At 38.6% G+C, this 12,472-nt stretch overlaps 1 protein-coding gene across 2 annotated transcripts in view; it reads right to left on the reverse strand.

Annotated features, from left to right (window-relative positions):
* Window positions 1-12,472, reverse strand: part of NFXL1 (nuclear transcription factor, X-box binding like 1) — a 70,874-nt gene that overhangs the window by 38,815 nt on the left and 19,587 nt on the right. For both annotated transcript variants that reach the window (XM_063457926.1, XM_063457925.1), the window contains exons 11-12: window positions 10,489-10,611; window positions 3,894-3,984 (exon numbers count right to left, since the gene is read on the reverse strand). In XM_063457926.1, the coding sequence (XP_063313996.1) occupies window positions 3,894-3,984; window positions 10,489-10,611 (214 nt within the window). The remainder of the gene's footprint in view (window positions 1-3,893; window positions 3,985-10,488; window positions 10,612-12,472) is intronic.

The raw sequence follows: 12,472 nt of genomic DNA on the forward strand, positions 1-12,472 counted from the left end.
AAATAGAAATATATTAAAGAAAACGATTATTTAACTTATCAGCTATATTCATGGATTATGACTGATTACTCTGTAGAAATCACTAGCAAAGAACAAATGTGGAGAGAATCAGATCTTATTTCCAATTTACAGAGAAGCAAAGTAGGACCCAAAATTAAGATTCAAATGTTAACGATTTCTTTCACATCAAATATGTAGTAACCTTAATAAAAATTTAAGCGATAAGTCATGACTGTGATTTAATAGGTACACAAATAACAGTGGTTTTCTTGTTTTAGTACAGAAAAGGAATAGTATACACAAACACAAAGCTATCTATAGCTTTGAAAAACATTTACCCCGTTCGTGGTCAACAGACAGCTCACCAGCATTCATCGTACATAGAACAACACTGTTTTAGTTAGGCGTAACTATTTTCTAATGCGCTAATGAGGGCAAAAGTCAACAGTAAAATGTTTATTATGTCCTACAGCTGTTTTTAGCAGTTCTCCACAAACTAGTACACAATGTCAGGATCACCAATACCATTCCATGGACTATATCCATAAATTATGATTTTAACAGCTAGCCTATGACAACCACATGATCTACAGTACCCACTAATTCATAAATGCCCAGCTGATCCTATGGGGTATCTTCGGGAAATCTTCGAGAAATTAATAGTTATGGCACTTCTAGCTCAAACAACTTATTTATAAATGCAAGACTGTTCACTCATACAAACTGATGAATTGGTAGTCATTCCATGTGATTTAATAAGATAAGCAGAATGTCAGTTGTATAACAATAAAAAAAAAAAAGCAAATTTTGTTAGTCTAGAATCACAGACATTCAGGCTTTTTGGGAGATAACCAAGGTTGCGAGAAATTTCAACCTTGTGACATTTATGAAAAGGTCCCATTATTCATTTTTGTATCACATTTGAAATGCAAATGAAAGCCACAGCACGGCATAAAGCCTCATAAAGAATATCAGCGTTCATCACAACCTTTCAAATGATTAGGATATCAAGAGCCAAACATTCCAGCAGTGACAGGGCCATAAATAAGGTCAGTGTGTTATTTTAGACTAACCAGGCTTCAAAGAACTGAGAAAATTGATGTGTTTTTTTTCCAGATTAGGACCATAACATTTTGGCTTAATGTGCGAGTTCTTTATTTTTCTTTACTTGTTGCAACAGTATGTGGTAAAAACACTATCAGCAGGATAAATTAGCCAACAATCAGCTACTTACTGGAGGTCAAAAAACTCCTAAAGGGACACTATTCACTGTATTTTCTCTTTAACCCCTTAAGGACACATGACATGTGTGACATGTCATGATTCCCTTTTATTCCAGAAGTTTGGTCCTTAAGGGATTAATCAACACATACACCCTTTCTCGTTCACTTCTTTCTGTGAGTTACCTTCTTTTTTGCATGTACCCATTCCCGCACCACCAACTATCATCTGCAGGATTTTTTAAAGGCTGCCCGTTGTGATGGAATTTCCTACCCAGTGCCATCAGATTCGCCCCTAATCTCCAGTTCTTTCAGAAGTCAATAAAAACACATCTCTTGAGAAAACCCTACCATCTTCCTGGGTGACGCTTCGCTCATTACAATTACCCTCCTCAGTTAATTCACCTCCATAGCATAGCTTACTCTCCATTCTTCCACACACCACTCTGACAAACTAATTTTGACACATCTTATGCATCAATCACTCTGTCCCTTTGACATGTTATTATTCAACTTGTGTGTTAATACCAATTCCTCATGGATTGTATGCTTTTTTTTTTTTCCCAAAACCATTTTTATTGTGAATGCATGGTACACGAATATAACACGAGTGACATTATCATTTATGCTTTTAAGCAGTTATTCGGTAAGTTACATTTCACTATTTTGCGGTTTTCTCAACATAAACAAAACAGAAAAAACAAGCAAAACAAAACAAATAAGAGTTACCAAACCAAATAGGTCGTTGTTCAACTTGTTCATAAGCAAGAGGTTGAGCTTAGATTGTACGTTTTTTGAACAGGGTCAATTACTTTCTGTCAATTATCCCCATTCTATGATTATAAAGTGCTGAGGAATATGTTAGGACTATATGATGATAATTATTACACCAAATAGCATAACTACCTATTATTCTTGCTGATGCTTTGTTGGAAGAAGCTACTGTGTTACGGTTTTCTTTTTTCCTATTAGTTAAAATTATGGGGATTTAGTTGTAGACTCTTTCTATGGGATAGTCTATACGGTAGCTGGAAAAAGCTTTAGTCATGAAATTCACAAATTATTCAATTTAATGGGTTAAGAGAAAATGCACTACTCTTAGTAGATTGATAATTAGTTTTATTCATGTCTTCATGTATGATACTACGGAGAACTACAGATCATATAAACCAGTGGATTATAAAAAAATACAGCACTCCTACTGACAGAATGGAACTGACATAATTTAAACTACCAAGAAGATTTCAAAGGCAATTATTTCAATTATTATTTCATCATTATTTGCACATTTTAATGCACCAGCTACCATCATTATCTCATTGTTGAGCTGAAGGGGAAAAAAGTTAGTGGGAGGAGATAACTACATACATAAGTGAAGTTAAAACAGATCAATTTAGTTTAACCCTCTCACTAAGGAGCAGTTTTTTAATTTAAAAATTTAGCATAGCATTTATTTAAGGCAAGGAATGCATAGCTAGAATGTAAACATTACATATAAGACAAGATTTTGCATATATATTGCTTTGCAGACAAACTTAAATAGGCAAATGTACACAAATTCTATTTTTTACTTATTCGTTCAGCCTTTATAAAAAAAATAATGCTAACAACAAAATGTAGAGACATTCCCTCCCCCTCAACCCCTCCCTCACCGACTGTAGGAATGATATGAGCCACTGAAACTTCCTTTACTGTTTGTAAGCAGGGGCTGAGCAAACTTGCAGTAAATCAGTGACCAGTGGCATCTGGCAGAAAAATGTGTTCCTCTGCGTCAGGGGAGGCAACTTTCAGCACTCCAGATGTTTTAGTCTACATCTCCCTCTATATTCTTACAGCCAGAATACTTGCAAAGCATCAGGGGAGGTGAGGTCCAAAATATATGGAGTGCCAAAGGTTGTCTATCAGGTAAACATTCCGAGGGTATAAATGAGGGCAAGTGAGTCCTTATAGACCAAATTTCATTCTACAGAATTAATGAAAATAAAAACCACTTATACTCAATCCTGGTTGCTAAGTCGTTTATGATGTGACAGGCTGAGGATTTTAAATGTTTTTCTATAATTTTCCAAGAATCCACATAGCTTATTTCTGCAATGTGGCCATAGCTACAGTTAAAAAACAAACAAACAAAAAAACTGCAATAAGTGAGACTAGGACAAGGGAACTTCCTAGCAACATAACATACACAATGGTATTGGCAAGTTGCTGGCTTAGCACAGCAACCTGGGGTATTATGATCTATTGCAGGTATTCATTGTCTGTCCTATGCTGGTATTAGGCGGTTTTCCTTGGAACAGCTGAGGTATTGGCTAGCTGTCCCGATTTATACTCTCCTTTGGGTCATAGAAGGGTGTACAAGGGGAGATACATACATCACTAGTACCTTGTTACCTATGGCCATAGGATTACTTCCTGCAATATAAGAACCAGTTTCCACCATTACCACTGTTCTCTAAGATTCCTTCCCCCAGTTTTTGGAACCTAGTATTCCACCATTTTGTAGTTGTCTAATCTACAAGGATCATGGACAGGATAGACTGGTACTATCCTCTCTGATTCATTTTCACCTGACCTGCTGGTCGAGTGAAAAAGCAGTTTAGTGTATTTGCTAAGCACTTGCAGTGTTCCATTAACATCTGATTTGTATCTTTTAGAATGCACTGTATAAATTACCTCGGTGACATATAGAGGGACACTTATGATTCCGGCAGCCTAATGAACGTCCGCACTGCTGATCACATGCTGGGCAGTTTCCAGAGCAGCACTAGAAATATAATTAAATCATTAAAATAAATTAAAATGGATAAATAGACATTATACAGTAATTTTATATTACAAATTAAAATTAAAACATTTCTAGCAATAGGTTAGAGCTTAATCTATTGGGCGAAAAAATTATAGGAACAGCATATCAAAGTATTACAATGTTCATAATCTAATAAATAAGCACATATTTTTATTTTGGCTGATTTAGACATTGTCTACGTCTTTAAAAAAAATCTGCATTAAATCATTTTTTTTTATAATTCTTTGTTTTATTGAGGTAAATAGAACAATACAAGCATTCAAGAGTTAAGTATACAATGTACAATTTAAACAATAGAAAAAAAGAGAGGATTGGAAGCAAAGGTATGCACTCATATAGGGGTTAACCCTTAGAGGACTACAGCAGTAGTGGAAATGAAAAAGGAGAGTGTGAGTGCCCTGAAATATAAAATATAATTTTTACTAGTGTAGTTAAAAAGTGACGTTTCCTGGCTACATGTATCAGGAAAATGAATAACAATAGTAATAAATAATATATATATATATACTCTATGTGGTAATAAGTTACCTTAATGGTGAGTGGACACCTAACTTACTAGTAAATAAACTACACTCTAGATCATGGTTCGTCAACCTGGTCCCTACCGCCCACTAGTGGGCGTTTCAGGATTCCAGGTGGGCGGTAGGGATTTCCAGGTTGATCGGGCGGGCGGGTGCGAGCCGGCGGTACCCGTGCGACTGGGTACCGCTGTGACCATTTGCGGCTCCGGCCCGCCCGGTAAACCGCCGGGGCCGCCTTCCAAAGTGTCCATCGAGTGGCCCATGCTGTCAGGGCCACCCGATGGATGCGGATTGTGAGGGGGCCCGGTCAGCGCTGGGCGCTTTAACAGCGCGACCGGGCCCCCTGTGATGACATCAGAGCTGGGAGGAAGTGATTCCCCGGTCACTCCTCCCAGCTAAAACTGAGAGCCGCGCGGGAGGAACACCAGGGAGTCAGAGTGGGAACTCTGACTCCCATCCACCTGAGCCACCACTGGACCCCAGGGAAAGTCACCCTCCTGCACCTTAAAGGTAGGAAACAGGAGGGTGACTTAAATATAATGTGTGTGTGTGTCTTTGTAGGTATGTCTTGTGTGTGTCTGTCTGTATGTGTCTTTGTGTGTGTGTATGTGTCTGTCTGTGTATATGTGTGTGTGTGTGTCTGTATGTGTCTTTGTATGTATGTCTTGTGTGTGTGTGTATGTGTCTGTCTGTGTATATGTGTGTGTGTGTGTCTCTGTATGTATGTGTGTCTTGTCTTTGTATGTATGTCTTGTGTGTGTGTCTGTCTGTGTATATATGTGTGTGTGTGTCTGTATGTATGTGTGTCTTGTCTTTGTATGTATGTGTCATTGTGTGTCTTGTGTCTGCATGTGTGTGTGTCTATGTATGTCTGCATGTGTGTGTGCATGTCTGTGTGTCTGTTTGTATGTATGTGTCTTGTGTGTATGTGTGCCTGTCTGTGTCTTTGTGTGTGTATGTATGTGTGTCTTGTGTGTCTGTATATGTGCCTGTCTGTGTCTGTATGTATGTCTTGTGTGTGTCGTATGTGTGTCTGTATGTGTCTTGTGTGTGTGTATGTGTCTGTCTGTATGTATGTGTGTCTTGTCTTTGTATGTATGTGTCATTGTATGTGTGTCTTGTGTCTGCATGTGTGTGTGTCTATGTATGTCTGCATGTGTGTGTGCATGTCTGTGTGTCTGTTTGTATGTATGTGTCTTGTGTGTATGTGTGCCTGTCTGTGTCTTTGTGTGTGTATGTATGTGTGTCTTGTGTGTCTGTATATGTGCCTGTCTGTGTCTGTATGTATGTCTTGTGTGTGTCGTATGTGTGTCTGTATGTGTGTATGTGTCTGTCTGTATGTATGTGTCATTGTTTGTGTGTCTGCATGTGTGTGTGTCTATGTATGTCTTGTGTGTGTGTGCATGTCTGTTTGTATGTGTGCCTGTTAGTTTGTATGTATATGCTGCGAGACTAAATATTTGATATCTGGTTCGATTTTCGTAAGGAACAAACGAAGGTCTCTTTCAGTGATATTCAGACGACTTCTCTGTTTGCGCATAATATGATTTCTCATTTGTGCGTCAGCTCATCTCCTCTCCCTCCTCAATTCCCCTCCCCATCCTTTTTTTCCCCTTTTTTCTATTTTTTAACCATCCTTATAGCAATGCCCAGTAGGAAGGCTGAGCTAGGTAGCCCACTTACTATAGTCCACTATAACATACAGACACACACATACAGACACACACACACAGGACACACACACACAAGACACACACACACAAGACACACACACACAAGACACACACACACAAGACACACACACAAGACACACACACACAGGACACACACATACAAAGACATAGACAGGCACACATACGTGTGTGTGTGTGTGTATGTGTGCCTGTCTGTGTCTTTGTATGTGTGCCTGTCTGTGTCTTTGTGTGTGTGCCTGTCTGTGTCTTTGTGTGTGTGCCTGTCTGTGTCTTTGTGTGTGTGTCTGTATGTTATAGTGGACTATAGTAAGTGGGCTACCTAGCTCAGCCTTCCTACTGGGCATTGCTATAAGGACGGTTAAAAAATAGAAAAAAAGGGGAATAAACGGTGGGGAGGGGAATTGAGGAGGGAGAGGAGATGAGCTGACGCACAAATGAGAAATCATATTATGCGCAAACAGAGAAGTCGTCTGAATATCACTGAAAGAGACCTTTGTTTGTTCCTTACGAAAATCGAACCAGATATCAAATATTTAGTCTCGCAGCATCAACCTCAAGGATCTCATTAATCACTAGTAAAGGTAATTTCAATTTACTTTATTGTTTTCTCATTAAACGTTATAAAGTTAAAAACCTTATAAACCTGCATTAAGTAGAAATAAAAAGATAAATGTACGTACATTTATTTTTTTTAAAAACACCCCCCTTTCTTAAAAATATTCTGCATTTGCGCGAAAACTGGTGGGCGGTAAGGAAATTTTTTCAACCAAAAAGATGCATTAGTGGGCGGTAGGTAGAAAAAGGTTGACTACCACTGCTCTAGATCTTAGAAAGGAGGTCCTGTTCAAAAGTTTTCAGGATCAATCTCCTAGTAATGTGCAAAAAAAACCTTTTGGTTTTTGGCAATAAATTGGTAGATAGTAGAGTTAAAATAATAATAAGTAGAGTAAATATTCGCTACATATACAGGAAATATGATCTGTAAACCATGCTTTGCAAAAAGCATCTAATATATATGTAGCAGAAAAGTACCTGTAGGAAACACAGAGTTACATGATTGTCCTGTGTAGGTGCAAGCAGGAATAAATCAGTAGCTTGTGCAGACTAAGATGTGACCGCAATGATAAATTAGCCACATTCAAAGTGCTTAGGACCGTTTTTGGCACTTTGAATGTGTAACAAATTAGTGCCTAGAGAGAGGTTAAACAGCACTAATAATGTAACTCTTCTGTGGGGTCGGGGGATAATGTCAGAGTGGATCATGAATGCGTCCACAATGTACAATTAGTGCATAGCATTTCACAAGTGATTGGCAATACTCATTTTTTGTATTTTATGAACAGGCAGAAGCAGGCTCAACTGACATGTCTACATTAATATCTGGTGTTAAACTTGTGAATGGAGAGGGAAAGTCAGACATGTGGATTAAGACAAAACAAACTTAATAAACATGTTATTTACTGCCTACTAGATACATCCTCAGCATTAGCGTAAACAGGCTAGCAAGCGGAACTAGCAGGTGATTTAACCTCTGGCATCATTAACAGTGTACAGATCCTCGTGCTGTATAAGGAAATTAAATTAAAATGAAATATAAAGGGTGGCAATAATAGCGCAGTCCGGACCACTTGCTACTCAGTATTGCTTTTAAACATGCTATATAGCTAGGGAGAAGTAAGATCACTGGAGCTGAGTGAACCGATTTGTTAGTGCATAACACAGAATAAACTTAATAAAGAGAAATCACATTGCAGGAGGCAAGTATGGTAGACAGCGTCCACTTTAGTCGGGTAGGAATTGGATCCAAAGCTGTAGGCTGAGAGGTAGTATCAGCTAACTCCTAGAGGTGGGAACCTCTGAGTGAATGCGGAAAAGTCTTGTGGTGTGGTAACATGGCCAGGAGGGTTCGGCTGGTGGCCAGCGTATCCACGCCCAAACAAGGCCCTCTTCTGGCCCCAGGCTTGTGTGAGTGCCTGCATCAATAGTCCTCGGGTTCCGGACTTCTCAGATGCCACGTTCTTTCCCCGTCCGTGGTAGGTGCGGGGGATCTGGTTGTCGCAGGCCGGTGGCGGCGTGCCATGCTCCTTACACGAGGTCGATGCAGTTTTTGTTATTGTACAGATTGTGCCATAGCAGGCACTTAAAGGAACCATACAGTGTCAGAAATACAAAATGTATTTCAACATTAAGTTGTTCTGATGATTCTAGTGTCCCTTTAAGCCAAATCGGCAAAATTGGAAAAAGCTCCTACTCTCCTATTTATCCAGCTTGGGTATTTTAACCTAAAATGGACGGTGCCAGGTCAATTCCTGATTATTACTGGTTCAATGATTAACCATGAAAATCACAATAGGTCAGCTAGCTATCTCTGTAGGATGCAAATATCTAAACAATTCTAATACCAGTTGGGAGAACAAAAATGCACTGAATTGTGTTTCTGTCCAGAGACACTTAAAGTATTACATTTCATCAAGATAATTAGATTTTTAAAAATACATAAAATGTATCCCCAGTCTTCCACTGGCATTGCATGGCTTCATTCTAGCAATCTATCAAATGCACTTTTCAACCACTCACCTAGAAATAGTTGTGCAATCATAAAACCTAAATGTGCTTTTCATACAAAGTGTAAGAAACAAAATTTAGCAATTTATAAACCCATCAAGACGACCTTTACTGAGCACCTGATGTATTCAGTAGTGCCATGTTAATTGTGTTTATTGGCAAAGCCCACAAATGTAAAGTACAGTTCACTACTTTACTGCAGGCAATTCGTTATAGTGGACAAAGAAAATGAATATGTTAAGGCTCACTTAATCACGAATGATTTGTATGTTAAGTGCATGCCCATCTTGTAATTATGTCAAGAAATATAATAAAGATGAGGATCTCATGCAAAGAGCTGAAAGAAAATGTCTGGCCAGATGGTGTTAAATTAAGCTTGTAAGAAAAAAAAAATATATATATATATATTTATACACATCAAAAATAACAGTTGCCATATGTTTGATAAAAGATCTTGGGGAAAAAAAACAAAAAAAAACACTCCATTGCATAGGATATTCGTTTAATGAGAAATCATTTGAAAGAGATGTGGTTCCACCATAAAGATTATTCTTCATTTCTCCCTTTGAAAGGTAAGAAGTTTAGAGTTCCAAGCTGTGATTTTTCATGTTGTAATAATAAACATGGAGTAGAAATTGAACTAGTGCAGTGGGTTTTTCAAGTGATTTTGTTTTCCCGACTTGAAAAATAAGCCTGTCCTGCACTGGCTAACCCTGTCCATGTGATCACGCTGCAACAGATTGAAGCAAGGGGCACACTGCAATTTCTACATGGCTGCATGCCTACACCTGATAACAGATTATCTGGTGACCATGATTTGTGGCTACACATGACAGCAGTGAAGCATGAGACTTCATTAGATGAGCAAATGACTATAATGTGTAATCAAGTCTGACAGCAGACGAGAGGGCAATCAGGCTGTGTAGTGGCAGTGCATACCAGATACGCAAGCTTTGTGAACCCTGGACAGTTGTTATTCACATGACAATGCTGCATGGCTGTGCTTGAGAACTTATGAGCATGTGACAGTGGTCTGGGTGCCTATAGTGTCTCAATAGCTAGTGTGACCAGAGCCTTCTTCGCCTCTTCCTTTATTTTTTTATAACTGAAAAATTTTGGGAATATGTTGATGTTACATAAATGCTAGCAAATAAAATTAATAATCTACTTACCTGAACATATACCAGGTCTATATAATTGGTGAAATTTAACGTCCAGTTTACGAGATACAGTAAGCCGACAGATGAATGTGTAGTATTTGAACATCACATTCTTTAGACTTTTACTAAAGGAAAGTACTGCCTACAGAGTCTGATGTGCACGTTTCATCTCAGAGATTTTATTCCTTTGACATAATCTGCCAGGTTACGTTGTCATTATAAATATTATTTACAGGGTTATTTACCCACATGAGAATGGTCAGGAATTCAAAGTGAATTTCACATTTAACCCCTTAAGGACACATGACATGTGTGGCATGTCATGATTCCCTTTTATTCCAGAAGTTTGGTCCTTAAGGGGTTAAAGCAAAAATAGCAACCATTCACAAAGTCAGCTATTCTTACAATTTGTCTATTATGGTCTAAAATTTGAAATTCACTTTGTCATTTCCTGACAAATCTCAATTAGTGAATAAACCTGTGTGTTTTTTTTGTGTTTGTTTTTAAGCAGAATATACTTACTTTTCTCTTGCACTGGTGTCTCTGGCAATCCCGTGTTTTAGCACATTTGGTTTCGCATAAATAAGGCTTATGACAAGGCATTCGTTTTGTATGTTTTCCACACCGACATTGCTTTTCGACTTCCTGGAAATAGAAATAAAATGATAATTAGGAATTCAGGCAATTTCACCCTTTTGCCCCTTAAGTAGACAGTATAAATTCAACACTCTTTAATGAAACAGTTTGTTCCTTTGAGGCCACTTGGCTGCAACAAAGTTAAATTAAAAATCCCTTGGATAAAATAGTTGTCCATGTGTCAGGCCAAACACTCAAGGACACACTGACCTTGAAAACAAAGTCCAATTCATGACATTCCAAAAGCAATAACTGCCTGAAAGCCATTAATTGTGGAATGAAATGGGAAAACAAACAAACAAAAACGTGAAATGGATTTAATTTATATCTTAGTTTAAAATGTAATGTTTTACAATTCAACTGCCCTTTAAATACTCATTCTACTTTAATAAAACATTAAATGTACTTGTACATATTGGTAACTACATTTTGTGTATGGGATTATAGGAAACCTACAGCTTTACCACTAAAAGCAATAGGACCAAGACTCAAGACATTCACTTGTTCAAGAAGATACCACTGGAGGAGGACCAGAGCTCCAGCAGACAAAGGATATTCAGAAGGGAGCGTTCTATTATTTTTACTCCCAAAGCATTAATGCACAAAATGTTTGTATAGTGGTAAACCAACTATGCTTTGAGCTGTAATATATATGAAATATATTCTAGTGTTTGAAGTAAGCTTTTACACTCAACTTTATGCCAATCACACCATATGTTTAGGATTTACCCTTGGCACACATTCTACCTGTTCTAATAAGCTACATCATGGTTTACCAGCTGTAAGAAATTAATATGCACGATGCTAAAATATTATCTAACTTTCTGTGTATGTAACTGGTTACACAACTTGGGATCATCTACTAGAGCAATGTGCCAATTATCAAAGCTTTCTGCACCTGGGTAGAAGCTGCATATTACATCGCTCGAGCAGTCTTCCAACCAACTGGCTTTCCATGCATATTATCCGGAGATCAAAGTGTCAGTTTAGTTCCGAACAAAATGTAATTACATTTGGTGGCTAGAGTAACTAACATCAAGGTCAGGGACTGAATCTAGGATCCAGCTAAAAACAGTTAGGAGAGAGTTTTTCGTTTGTTTTTTAACTTACAAAGCTTTATTTTCAACAACAAAAATACAATTCTTAGAGGGACACAATAGTCACCAGGACCACTACAGCTTAAAGGGAAACTATTGTGCTAGAAAAGTTGTTTTCCTGGCACTAAAGCTTCCTATTGTGCCGCTCTCCCATCCCCTAGATGTAGAGGCTGTCACTAGACAGCCAATAGATGAGGAGCAAACCCTCAAAAGGTAATTATTGCAGTTTATTAAAAATTGCAAAAATTACCTTTGCAGAGTTAAAGGACCACTATAGGCACCCAGACCACTTCAGCTCAATGAAGTAATCTGGGTGCCAGGTCAATCTAGGGTTAACCCTGCAGCTGTAAACATAGCAGTTTCAGAGAAACTGCTATGTTTACATTAGGGTTAATCCAGCCTCTAGTGGCTGCCTCATTGACAGCCGCAAGAGGCGCTTCCGCGCTTCTCACTGTGATTTTCACAGTGAGAAGATGCCAGCGTCCATAGGAAAGCATTGAGAAATGCTTTCCTATGGACTGACTGCGCGCGCATGCAGAGCTGACGTCAGAAGAGTGAGGAGAGTCCCCAGCGCTGAGGGAGCCCGGCGCTGGAGAAAGGTAATTGATTAACCCCTTCCTCCCCCTTCAGGGGAGTGGGACCCTGAGGGTGGGGGGGGGGGGACCCAAAGACCCTATAGAGCCAGGAAAACAAATTTGTTTTCCTGGCACTTTAGTGGTCCTTTAAGGGGCCTGGGACACTGCATTCAGACCACTTTAATGAGCTGAAGTGGT

This window comes from Pelobates fuscus, chromosome 6 (genome assembly GCF_036172605.1).
Source record: "Pelobates fuscus isolate aPelFus1 chromosome 6, aPelFus1.pri, whole genome shotgun sequence".
In the NCBI taxonomy this organism is placed as follows: Eukaryota; Metazoa; Chordata; class Amphibia; order Anura; family Pelobatidae; genus Pelobates; species Pelobates fuscus.